At 43.1% G+C, this 13426-nt stretch overlaps 1 protein-coding gene and 2 long non-coding RNA genes across 4 annotated transcripts in view; 2 read left to right on the top strand and 1 right to left on the bottom strand.

Annotated features, from left to right (window-relative positions):
- Positions 1-8479, bottom strand: part of LOC100566296 (holocytochrome c-type synthase) — a 25680-nt gene extending 17201 nt beyond the window's left edge. Inside the window, exons 1-3 of one of the 2 annotated variants that reach the window (XM_062977970.1) lie at positions 8367-8479; positions 3141-3291; positions 1826-1956 (exon numbers count right to left, since the gene is read on the bottom strand). In XM_062977970.1, the coding sequence (XP_062834040.1) occupies positions 1826-1956; positions 3141-3246 (237 nt within the window). In that variant the 5' untranslated portion in view covers positions 3247-3291; positions 8367-8479. Of the gene's footprint in view, positions 1-1825; positions 1957-3140; positions 3292-8177 lie in introns of both variants that reach the window. The other variant, XM_062977971.1, reaches the window with a different exon arrangement.
- LOC134298300 (uncharacterized) overlaps positions 8175-13426 on the top strand; it is a 22043-nt gene continuing 16791 nt past the window's right edge. The window contains exon 1 of the long non-coding RNA XR_010005309.1: positions 8175-8264. This is a non-coding gene — a long non-coding RNA (uncharacterized LOC134298300). The remainder of the gene's footprint in view (positions 8265-13426) is intronic.
- Positions 8566-13426, top strand: part of LOC134298301 (uncharacterized) — an 11254-nt gene continuing 6393 nt past the window's right edge. The window contains exon 1 of the long non-coding RNA XR_010005310.1: positions 8566-12132. This is a non-coding gene — a long non-coding RNA (uncharacterized LOC134298301). The remainder of the gene's footprint in view (positions 12133-13426) is intronic.

The raw sequence follows: 13426 nt of genomic DNA, 5'->3' as shown, positions 1-13426 counted from the left end.
GCTCCCCGTCAGACAGGGGGTGCAATGGAGATTGAGAAACATCTCTAGGCCTCTGTGCTGGCACAATTGGAGAGGATCTTCTCGAGGAGGTTGCCGAGGAAGATGGCTGGTCTCTCCTTCAGGAGGCCGAGGAAGAGGAGCGCTGAGTCAGCCGTTTCTTTGTCAGCGGTTGCTTGGAAGCAACCTTCAAGGACTTGCCAGGTGTGGGAGGAACCACAGCTGAGTCAGATTGCGCTCGACGAGACTCCTCGTGAGCCCTTTTAAAGGCTATTTTGATAGCAGAGGAGGACGGAGGGGAGCCGATACGAGAGCGGATCGAGGTCACCGAAGCCAAAGAGCTCGACGTCGAGGAAGGCCCCACCTTTCCGGAGCGGGTCGATACGGTAGCCGTCGTCACGGTACACGGTGGCTTGACCGGCTTAGCGGCCCTGGAGGTCCTGGACGCCCTGGACGAGACCGAGGAGGCTTTAGCTGACGGAGGCTTAGCTGGTGGCACCGACATAGCTCTTAGGGCTGAAGACGACGACGTACCCGACGTCGACGGAGTCGGTTCTGGCGCGAGAGATTTTTCGTAAAGTGCCGCTCTAAGCCTAGCGGCTCTGTTCTTTCTGGCCTGAGCTGTGAGAGCTAGGCAGAAACGGCAGGTACTGACCACATGAGCCTCGCCAAGACAGAAGAGGCACTTGGCATGGCCGTCCGAGTCAGGAATTTTAGCAGCACACTGCGTGCAACGCTTGAAACGAGTAGTAGACATGCGAAGAGTCCGAAGTGAACCTTGCGGCGGAAAAAAAGGAACTGGAGAGCGGGCGCCTGGGGCCGCCTTATATGCCCCTTGGGAAGGGGGGGCGTGGTTACCGCCAAAATTTGAACTTCAGCTTGGAAGAGTTTCCGTCGGAACCTGCACAGGCGCAGCTTCTCCATTAGTGTGCATTCACAGAGTACACGAAGAAAAAAGAACACTTGTCTGTTTGAAGCAAGTGTGAATGTTGCAATTTGCCCCATTTCCAATGGACGTCTGAACAAACCTCTGAGGATGTTTGCCACAGATTCAGGTGAAATGTCAGGAGAGAATGCTACTGGAACATGGCCATACAGCCTGGAAAACTCACAGCAACCCAGTGATTCCGGCCAAGAAAGCCTTCAACAACATAAATGCTCTGGTAGGAAAACAATGAAAATCAAAGACATCACAATAAAAGAGACCTTATTTCAATACATATATTCTAGCCAAAGAAGAAAGGAAAGGGGGATCTAAAACTGAAGTCCTCCCCTTCCATGAGAGTCATCAACATTATTACATATACAGTTGAAATGACAGCAAAATTATAATGCAGGAAGGAACATGTCTGTACCAAAGGTTCTATCTTCTTGCAAGACTTGCACATAACTGAAGAACAGTAGCCCTTTAAAAATGATGACACTGTGGTGGTTTCATAAATATTTCTATTTCTGGGAGCAGCCAAGTACAACAATGCAATTTTCAACAGCAGTTTCAGGATGGCTGCATTTCAGCTGGAAGATTCAGGACTTGTCTGCACTGCACACGAAGCTCAGAGTGTTCTTAGTTCATACATAACTGAATCAATATTTTTTTAAAAAATCATCTTAAATGCAGCAAGAGAAAAACATAAAAATAGCTTTAGACTTGTGAGGTTTAATAGATCACAGTATTTGACAGAGCAGTAGTCCCCAATCTTCAGTCCTCCTGATGTTTAGGATTTCAATTCTCAGAAACTCCAGCCAGCTTGGCCAACTGCCAGGATTTTGGGAGCTGAAGTCTTAAACACCTGGTGGACCATAGATTCGGAACCACCTCTGAACTTACCATATTGCTAGGATCAATCTTCTCTGGTATTTGAGCATTAACAGGACATTCCACATATTCATATGCTCTTTCTTGATGGGCAGGAACAGAAGCATTCTGATTCGAATTAGGTTTTATGTGTATTGGACAGCCTAAAGCAAAGCAAAGTATAATTCATGTGGCAGAATGTAAAGGCAGTTAAACCAACTCCCTTTTTTCACCTTTAGCTTTTAACTCAGTATATCCTGCTGCTACTATTTCTATTTAAACAATCTGCATGTGTGGGACTGGCAATTAATTTTGCAAGACAACCTTCATGGCACCTCTCAGGCCCTTCTACACTACCATATAAAACAGATTATCAAAGCAGATAATCCACATAATCTGCTTTGAACTGGATGATATGAGTCTACACTGCTATATAATCCAGTTCAAAGCAGATAATATGGATTTTATATGGCAGTGTAGAAGGGGCCTAAGAGTGCAGTGTGGATTTGAGGTAGTTACTTTGAGCAAGGAGAGGCAACCATTAAGACAAGTGTGCCACAAGATTGTTCTGCTGCACATTATGCCTCAGGGCTGCCGTCCAACTAGGAAACAACTGTTTGGCAAGTTGGTGAAACCCAGTTCAGACTGGAAAACAGAACATGTGAAAATAACTCTACTAATATAAACTATTCTGCTCCAGTTGCTGTCGTGGATCTGCAAGGAGTCTTCTGGGGGCTTTCTTGTCCAGCAAAAACACTGGGAGGAGGCCAAGGCTAAAGCCTTGTCCTCTTCTCAACAATTCTAAGGGATTTCAGGGGGTTAAGAAGTTTTAACTTCATCTGCATTCCAGCTCTTTTGGTCACTGTCAGTGAGAGGGGAGTGAACTATATTTCCTCCTTACCACTGTAACAGGGGCAATTGTGCAGATATGGAAAGGGACATGCAAATTTGCATGATGACTCCCTCCCACAGTAACTGCATTCAAGTTATCATTACACTACACTACACTACATTATCTAACATTGTCTGTTTAAGCAGGGCTAGGTCTTGTCAGCACTTGGCAGAGAAACCACAAAGAATGCCAGTAAATATCCTGGTAGCACTAGGGAAGTCTTGCCTAATCTGCAGTCAGTTAAGGGTGGGTAATACAGGGTTTTATGTGGTAAAACGGAATGAAATAATATAACTTAACTCGATATTGCCAAGTACTATGCCTAACGCACAGCCACAAAGCAAGGTTTCTGGCTTCCTTGATTTCACTAAAACCTTAGGCTGGGCTTCTCATGCTCACTAGAATGAGAACATATCAGAATGTAGAATGAAATGTCCAGGTTGCATAAGCAATTACCTTCCATTTTATTTTGGTGCATTGGACATTCTGAAGGCGGAGTCTTGGGCTGCTCTGATATATTTGCCTCGAGCGCAATTGAGGGAGAGGATGCAGACAAACCCATGGTGATCTCTATTTCTTGCTTAAATTAGATTTCTGGGCAGGACATCTGAAATGCAAAGAATAAGAATATGGTTTTCAGGAGAAGGCAATATTAAAACCAGAAAGATTACTTGCAGAGAAAAAATAAGCAGAAATGTATCAACATATGATTTCATAAATTATAAAACCAGAAATATAAATAGATGAAATGAGAACAAGTCAAACTGTTGCCTTTATAATACTACACAAGTACTATATGAGATAAGAATCCCACATTAGTAGTCCAAGTATGGCATGCTGATCAGTATCTGATTATAGTGATATAATCTACTGGTACTGTACTTTGCATAATCCCCATAACACACGAATAAACACAGTTGGGACACTTTCAGGCTGGATCTACACTGCCATATAATCTAGTTTCTGAATCCAAATTACAGGCTTTGAACTGGATTATATGAGTCTACACTGCCATACAATCCAGTTCAAAACAGATAAACTGGATTCAGAAACTGGATCAGTGTAGATGGGGTCTCAGCTCTGACAAGTGTTTCTAGGATGGCAAGAATCTTCGGTCTGCAAGGTACCTAGAAACAAAAGACCAAACATAAAGGGCAACAGCACTTGAGGCCTCAAAAATAAAAGGAGTGGAAGAAAATGGAGTCTTTGAAATATTTTCTTAGTTTCAGACTGTACAAGGAATTGGTACTTAAAGATTAGCAGACTACATGTATTGAGATAATTCTTGTACTTTTTGAAAAAGCAGAGGAACACACATCCAACCAAACTGATGTTAACAAATTGAGCGTTGAACCAGGACTCTTGGAAACCAGGATTTAGCCAGGAGAATTTACTGCGTGACCTGGTAAAAGTCAAAGTGACATTCTCAGACTCAGAGGAAGTCAATGACATCTTTTCTAAACAAATCCTGCCAAGAAAATCCTAATTGACTTGAAAGAACACAAGAAGAAGGATTTCTCCAACCTAATACTTTCCATATATATTGGACTAAAACTCTTCAACCCTCCCTGGAGATGATGGGGAAGGCAGTCCATCACAACTGAAGAGCATAATATTAGAGAAGTTTAATTGTGCTGTCTTCTCCCTAAATAACTTGACTATCCACCATGGCATTACTCTGTTTCCCTGAAAATAAGACATCCTCTGAAAATAAGACCTAGTAGAGGTTTTGCTGAATTGCTAAATATAAGGCCTCCCCTCAAAAGTAAGACCTAGTAAAGTTATTGTTTGGAAGCATGCCCGCCGAACAGAACACCAGAGCATGCAGGATCGGTAAAGGTACGTATTGTAGATTGTTGTACATGGAAATTCTTGATAGGATTCTGATTATGCTGGTTTGTGATGATAACCACTGTACATTATATAATAAATGTTCATTTTTTGTTCAGTAATAAATGTGAATTCTTCTTCATGGAAAAATAAGACATCCCCTGAATATAAGACCTAGCGCAACTTTGGGAGCAAAAATTAATATAAGACACTGTCTTATTTTCGGGGAAACAGGGGTATGTAAGATAGATATGACATGAAAGGAGCAGGTAATACTGTCCATTACTATACTTCTAGATAAATTGTAAGCAACAAAGAGGGAGAACACTGGAAAAATCCTAAGTGTACTTCTTAGTCACATTTCATGATGAAGCAGCTCTTCACAAGCAGTGACTTTTGGCATATCATTCAACAGCAATCAGAGGATGTGTTATGCAGTTTGCTACTAAAATAACCGAAGGTCATAAAAACATTTTAAAGAAATGTATGCCGGTTTTATAAGAATATGGCTTTCTAAAACTAAAAATGATCTCAGTCTTGCTCCATCACGTACTGATTTTCACAACTTAATTTGACGTTTCTCAGATGTGACTGAATGAAATTACAGTAGTATTGAAATGAGTAATGCAGTTTCTGAAGGAACGGTGTGTGGTATATTTTGACAGCTTTTAAAAAAAAAGTTAGCACCCATAATTAGATTTTAAAAGCTGCAGTGCTAAAAAATGATTTCTCAAAACAGACCTGTGAATAGTCCCAGTTACTACACTGGTCAAGATACATTTGGTGCCTCAAATGTTAAAGCTGTTTCTGGGTTTATTCGACCTTCTGATTCCAAAAAATGGCACTAGATTTCCCTGAGAAGCTTTACTATTTGAGATACAGAACATATGGCATCAACCAGTTGCCTTCTGTTCACCCAAAGAAAACCATAACCATATCTACGGTAAGAACCTAAAGCTGATGCGTGTCCCATATAACCCCAAGAATAGATCTAAAATAAAGTTTTTGTTGTTAGGCTGTGTTGTTTGCACCTGGGTGAATATACCAATGTGTGTGTTCACCTTCACTTCCATGAATTTCATAAGGTTTTCTTAGGAAAAAAAATACTCGAGAGATGGTCAGTTCCTTCCTCTGAAATATGGTCAACCCTCCATATCCATGGATTCTGCACCCACCAATTCAACCATCCATGGCTTGAAAATAATAATAAAATTCCAAAGACAAGCCTTGATTTTACCATTTGATATCAGCGACACCATTTTATTACACCATTGTATGGAACTGGACTTCAGCATTGGCAGATGTTGGTATCCACGGTGACTCCGAAACCAAACCAGAGAGGATACCAAGCCAATAGCACCTGGTATTCATTGGCAGTTCTCCATTCAAGTACAGGCAATCCCTGCGTTACAAACATCTGACTTACAAACAACTCCTAGTTAAGAACGGGGGTGAGATAGATGGATAGATTAACCCCGTTATTGTCACACCATCAAGGAAAATCGAAGAAGCAAATGGATTGGCAATCAGTGATAGATCATTTGAAGTGAAAAAAAAGATGAAAATAATGATATAATTGAAGAAAGGACTCAAGGAAACAGTTGTTCCATGAGACAGCAGAATAGAAAGGAGAAGAGAAGATGAATTAAGACTACTTGAAAGGACTATTTCTCCCCTTTTCTCTCTTTTTTCTTTTTCTATTTTACATCCTTTCCTTCTCCCAAGACCTCACCATCTCTTTTTAAGTATACTGTATTTTTTATTATTTGTGTCAATAAAAAGTATTTTAAAAAAAAGAATGGGGGGTGAAACAACAGGAAGTGACCAAAATCTACCCCTCAGAAGGGAAATTACTCCAGAGTTATCATGGGGGAAAGGTGCCTCCACTGAAGCTTTCTCACCAATCCTTGTGAACAGACTATGCTCTGACACCACGAGATGCATAGCCAACCTTAAGAAATGGGGCCACAAAGTGGAGCCCACGATATGTGAGTGTGGAGAAGAGCAAACCACAGACCCCTATTACAATGCAGTCTAAGCCCTGACACATGCACAATGGAGGACCTTCTTATAGCAATACGAGAGGCACTCTTAAGTGGCCAGCAATTGGTCTAAGGACATTTAGTATAATGCCAAGTTATTAACTTTGTGTTTTTAAATACATTAAAACTGTACAATAAATAAATAATGAATCACTGTTTCCACAACAAGCCATGTTTTTCAAAATCCAAACCTCACAGGGACAGAAAGTGAGGTGCAATCTTCTGAACAGAGGCATAGTCAGAAAAATAAACACCACAGGGGTGTTAACCCTTCCGTGTGCTATCCAAAGATGGATGGATGGATAGAGAAGATACATGGCTGGAGTTCCTGTTCCGATTTACATACAAATTCAACTTAAGAACAAACTTACAGAACCTATCTTTTTTTTTAACTTGGGGACTGCCTGTATCAATCAGGACTGAGTCTACTTAGTTTCCAAGATCAGACAGGATTTTTAGGATAACAATAGCTAGCACTATTATTCTTCAACCTCTTCCCCACAGCTGTATAAAATCCACATTGAACTGGATTATATAAAATCATAGAATTGGAAGAGATCGCGTGGGGCGTCCAGTCCAACCCCCTGTGAAAAAGCAAGAAATCGCATTCAAAGCACCCCTGACAGATGGCCATCCAGCCTCTGCTTAAAAGCCTCCAAAAAAGGAGCCTCCACCACAGTCCAGGGCAGAGAGTTCCATTGCTGAACAGCTCTCACAGTGAGGAGGTTCTTCCTAAGTTTGAAGCCATTGTTCCGCATCCTAGTCTCCAGGGCAGCAGAAAACAAGTTTGCTCCCTTCTCCCTATGAACTCCCCTCACATATTTATACATGGCACTCATCACATCTCCTCCCAGCCTTCTCTTATGCATGCTAAACATACCCAGCTCTTGAAGCCACTCCTCACAGGGCTTGTTCTCCAGACCCTTGATCATTTTAGTCACCCTCCTCTGTACATATAGCAGTGTGGACTCAGATAATCCAGTTGAAGGCAAATATAGACAGGCCCTATATTTCAGGATATGATCCCAGGTTTCCTGTTTTGAACTGGATTATAAATCTGCGCTGCCAGATAATCTGGAATAAACATAATCTGGGATCGGATCAGATCCTGTCTGGAAGAGCCCCCAGATAACCCAGTTCAAAGCAGATATTATGGAATGTCTGCCTTGATATTCTGAGTTATATAACTGCGTGGAAGGGCCCTTAGTATGGAAGTACTACAGAGGGCCCTTCCACACAGCCCTGTATCCCAGAATATCAGGGAAGAAAATCCCACAATATCTCCTTTGAACTGGCTTATCTGAGTTCACACTGCCAAATATTCCAGTTCAAAGCAGATAATGTGGGATTTTCTGCCTTGATATTCTGGGATACAGGGCTGTGTAGAAGGGCCCAGAGTCTGTCCAGAATAACCTTGAGGAGCTGTTCCTTTTAAAAAAGGCACCAGTTCAACAAATGAAGACTTATCCCAAATACTTCTCGGCTCATTCTATACTATGGTTTTTCTTTTCTTTTCTGGACTATAACTCCCAGAAACCCTTGGCCAGGTTAGGTTGGGCAAGGGGTTCTGGGAGTTGTAGTCCAAAAGCGCCTCGTGGCTTTATTCCCATGCCTATCTCACCGCAGCTAGTCAAGTATTCAGGAGTCCGGTCTCGACCTCCCCTTTTTTGGAAATGGTTCAACCCTAATCCTCCTTTCCACTCCAAAGGTAAAGGGACCTTGAAAGACACGTGAAAGGGGTAGGGGGGAGAAATAATAGTGGGGACGCCTGACAGATATGGCAGAGCCAAACCCGGCTCCCCTCACTCACCTTTGTAGGCCCGGCGGTCACCCCGGGAGACGCCTGAACCTCTCACTTCTCGCGAGATTCGTCGTCCGCGCGAGAGGAGCGGAGGGGGGGTGGAGAGAGAAGGGAACTGTGGGGGCGGGGTCTAAAGCGGCTGAAGGGAAGAGGGGCAGAGTGACGGGCTCGTTTCTCAGTTGCCACGACAACCGCCTAGGCTAGCTCTCTACTGTCACGATTCCACACGCCGCTTTCTGCCCAAGAGAGCAGGCCTCGAAAGAGCACCCCCATGCTCTCTCCACCCCTCTCGCCCCCCCTCTCTCAGGCCCCTTCTACATTGCCATATAAAACCCCAGGCCCCTTCTACACAGCTGCATAAAATCCCACATTATCTGCTTTGAACTGGGTTATATGGCAGCGTGGACTCCGTGTGAACTGTGAACTTCCACACAGCCATATAATCCAAAATATCAAGGCAGATTTTTTTTTAATCGTGTCAAAAGCGAATTGAGAATATACTGCAAGTTGCTTCTGGTGTGAGAGAATCGGCTGTCTACAGAGACGTTACCCAGGGGACGCCCAGATGTGTTACCATCCTGTGGGAGGCTTCTCTCATGTCCTTGCATGGAAGCTGGGGCTGACAGAGGGGAGCTCACCCCATCTCGCGGATTTGAACCGCTGATCTTCAGGTCATCAGTTCAGCCAGCACAAGGTGTAAGCAAATGCTCCACCGCAGCTCCTATCAAGGCAGATAATCCGCAATATCTCCTTTGAAATTGGTTATCTGCGTCCACACGGTCATATAATCAAGTTTAAGGCAGATATTGTGGGATTTTATACAGCTGTGTGGAAGGGGCCCCAGTTAAAAGCAGATACTGTGGATTAGCTACCTTGATATTCTGGGTTTTATGGCTGTGATATAACCTAGAATATCAAGGCAGAATAACCCATATCTGCTTTGAACTGGGTTATCTGTGTCCACACTGCCACATAAAGGTAAGGGTAATTTTTTTCCCCTGACATTAAGTCTAGTCGTGTCCGACTCTGGGGGTTGGTGCTCGTCTCCATTTCAAAGCCGAAGAGCCAGTGTTGTCCGTAGGCGCCTCCTAGGTCATGTGGCTGGCATGACTGCACCTTCCCGTCGAAGCGGTACCTATTGATCTACTCACATTTGCATGTTTTCAAACTGTAAGGTTGGCAGAACCTGGGGCTAATAACCGGAGCTCACTCCGCTCCCCGGATTCGAACCGCCAACCTTTTAGTCAGCAAGTTCAGCAGCTCAATGGTTTAATCCGCTGCGCCACTGAGGGCTCCACACTGCCATATATTCTAGTTCAAAGCAGAAAATGTGGGATTTTATTCAGATGTGTGAAAGGGGTCATAGATGCCTGGAGTACATTTGAAAAAAAAGAGAGAAAGCCGTCATATGAAAGCTTGAGCTGCAAACTTCTTTCTCTCAGCCTAAGGGCTACCAGGTCCCTTAACATTGGTTGGCGTTGCAATGAGCACCATTTAGGGCCCTTCCACACAGCCATATAACCCTGAATATCAAGGCAGAAAGGTCTGCAATATCTGCTTTGAACTGGGTCATCTGAGTCCACATATTCCAGTTCAAAGCAGAAAATGTGGGATTTTATTTGGCTTTGTGGAAAGGGCCCTAGAGTGTGGAGATACCCCAAGAGGCGATCCAGCCCAACTACCTTTTGCCAGGACCAGGGCCCTGCAAGGGGGCTCATATGTCTTTGGGGCAGAATTCTCTTTTTTTAGCTGGATCTGCCCCCAAAGCATGTCCTAGAAGCACACTTTGAGAGCCGCTGTACTAGCATATATGCTTGGGTGTTGCCTACTTTCTCCCTTCTCCAGCTCTGAGAAGGTCTCCCTTACAATGTCTCCATGGCAACTCTATTTGGACCAACTAGATTATATGATTCTCCACTGCCAGATAATCTGGGATAGGCAGATACTCTGGGATCAGATCCTGGGATATATGACAGTATGGCAGGTGCCCCAGTTACATCACAAGTAGTCACTTCATCTAGCCACAGCCAATATGCTTTGTTCTTTTTCTTTCCCCCTGCTCTGGGCCCAAAAGGGGTGAGTTTTTCCCCCCGCTCAAACCCCTCATGTATTTTTGGTCGGACAATGAAGGGCACATGCGCCTACTTTGGTCCAGATACATCAAACCATATAGGAGCCTTTCTGGTGCAGACCAACATATATACATATTTGTCTTTTATAGAGAGAGATTTTAAGCTTTTCAGATATAAATTTTACCCATCTTCTAATTTAAATTGTAAGCTGTCGTGGATCTGTAGTGAGCACAAGTTGAAGTATTAACAACAACGTTCCAGTAAATACATTTACACAATTCTAGCCATTGTTTTATTGACACTAAACATGTATAGTACCAACCTCTGTACATGACATTCATTGACCTTGCAAAGGCATTCGACAAAGTGAATCGCAGCACTCTCTGGACCATCCTCCAAAAAATCGGGTGCCCTGACAAATTTGTGAACATCCTTCGGCTCCTCCATGATGACATGATGGCAACAGTCTTGGACAGCAACGGCTCCCAAAGTGACCCATTTAAGGTGGAATCAGGTATCAAGCAGGGATGTGTTATTGCCCCTACCTTATTTTCCATCTTCATCGCTATGATACTTTACCTTGTTGATGGGAAGCTTCCCACCAGAGTGGAAATCATCTATCGGACAGATGGCAAGCTATTTAACCTCAGCAGATTGAGAGCCAAAACCAAGGTCACCACAACATCTATTATAGAACTCTAATATGCCGATGACAACGTAGTCTGTGCGCATTCAGAAGAAGACCTACAAGCCACTCTAAACACCTTTGCAGAAGCATACGAGAAGCTCGGCCTCTCACTGAACATCGAGAAAACCAAAGTGCTCTTCCAACAGGCACCAGCTAATCCCTCTGCAATGCCAGGAATACAGCTTAATGGTGTAACATTAGAAAATGTTGACCATTTCCACTACCTTGGCAGCCACCTCTCCACAAAAGTCAAAATTGACACTGAAATACAACACCGCCTGACCTCTGCGAGTGCAGCATTTTTCCAAATGAAGCAGAGAGTGTTTGATGATCGGGACATCCGTAGAGATACCGAAGTGCTCGTTTATAAAGCCATTGTCCTACCAACCCTGCTCTATGTCTGCGAAACGTGGACAGTCTACAGATGCCACACTCAACTCCTGGAGCGTTTCCATCAGCGTTGCCTCAGAAAAATCCTACAAATCTCTTGGGAAGACAGGCGGACAAATGTCAGCGTGCTTGAGGAAGCAAAGACCACCAGAATTGAAGTGATGCTCCTACACCATCAACTCCGCTGGACTGGCCACGTTGTCCGAATGCCCGATCACTGTCTCCCAAAGCAGCTACTCTACTCCGAACTCAAGAACCGGAAATGTAATGTTGGTGGGCAGGAAAAGAGATTTAAAGATGGGCTTAAAGCCAACCTTAAAAACTGTGGCATAGACACAGAACTGGGAAGCCGTGTCCCTTGAGCACTCTAATTGGAGGTCAGCTGTGACCAGCAGTGCTGCGGAGTTCGAAGAGGCACGAATGGAGGGCTTAAGGGAGAAACTTGCCAAGAGGAAGGAGCGTCAAGCCAACCCTGACTGGGACCGCCTTCCACCTGGAAACCAATGTCCTCACTACGGTAGAACATGCGGGTCAAGAATACGTCTCTTCAGCCACCTACAGACCCACCCCCAAGACACTAGAAATGGAAGAATCGTCCTCGACCTACGAGGGATCGCCTAAGTAAGTAAGTAAGTAAAGTAAGTAAGTATAGTATCAGGATAGCAACCAAGTTGTATGTTTTATATAAAGGGGTCAAGCATTTATTACTTCTGAATGAATTAATTTGGTGCATTAAAAAAGGGAAATTTATGGGGGACAGTGAACAAAGTTTGGAACCAACACATTCTATTTTATATATAAACAAACAATCCCTCAAAGCCCACATTACATTCTGATAGCCCTGACAAACTTGATTGGCTTGGCTTTTGGTTCTGTGCTGGCTGTAAATATTTTTTATTCATTATGAAATGGTAGCTTGAAGCAGTGAATACAGTGCAACTGTACCAGAGACTATGTTATGCTTTGGGCTTGTACACTCAATTGCATAAAGTGCTCAAAATGAGAACATTGTGTGTGTTTGCCTACAGAAGCCATTACTGCAGCAAAGCAATCTCTGCTATCTATTTGCTTTCACATGACTTTGGCTCACTAAGTACTTAGATTAACCAAATAATTAAATCTTATAGTTCCAATTTCTTACAACATATATACAGAGGTACTGTACTGAGGTATGTGTTTGTGCCACTGCTAAAGCTGAATACAGTTCAAATAAGCCAACAGTTCCTTTAATGCTGCAATGCAGATTTAAACTCCAGAATGCCTATGAGTGAAAATAACCTGTCTCTACAGAGCACAAGAGGCACAACCTTTTATGTAAGAGAATGTTTCTCTTTTATGGCCCTTCATATACTTAAATGAAATCTCAGTTTGAGTAATTTACTAATATCACATTATGACAGAAGCCTGCAACATGTAAACAGATGTATTTTACAAAGAAATGTTAGCAAGAAAGAATGAAGACAAAATTTTGGATTGCGGTATGCAGGTCAAATCAACTGAAGTGAATACAATTTAAAAATACAAAGTATAAAAATCGCGATAGTTGCTTCTGGTGTGAGAGAATTGGCCATCTACAGAGACGTTGCCCAGAGGACGCTCAGATGTGTTATCATCCTGCTAGAGCTGACAGATGGGAGCTCACCTTGCTTCATTAACATGAGAAGTTAATTAAGCCCCATTACTAAAAAGCCATGTTTTCATTTGGTGCTGGAATGAAGCCCACTTCAATGTCAATTGGGCATCCAAGGTGCTGCAATTAGAAGGTAGTTTATTTTTCCCCCTCACTGGTGAAATAAAGGAGGCCCTCTCTAACAGAACTCAGTCAAATGTTTACAGTAATACCTTAAGAGTTTACTGTAATTCAGTCTGTGACTGAGCGCTTAATTCAAATTGCTCTTATCTCAAAGCAAATATTTGCA

The sequence above is a fragment of the Anolis carolinensis genome, chromosome 4, assembly GCF_035594765.1.
Source record: "Anolis carolinensis isolate JA03-04 chromosome 4, rAnoCar3.1.pri, whole genome shotgun sequence".
Lineage (NCBI taxonomy): Eukaryota > Metazoa > Chordata > Lepidosauria > Squamata > Dactyloidae > Anolis > Anolis carolinensis.
The sequence above is the reverse complement of the archived record's forward strand: the minus strand, read 5'-3'. Positions and strand labels throughout refer to the sequence as shown.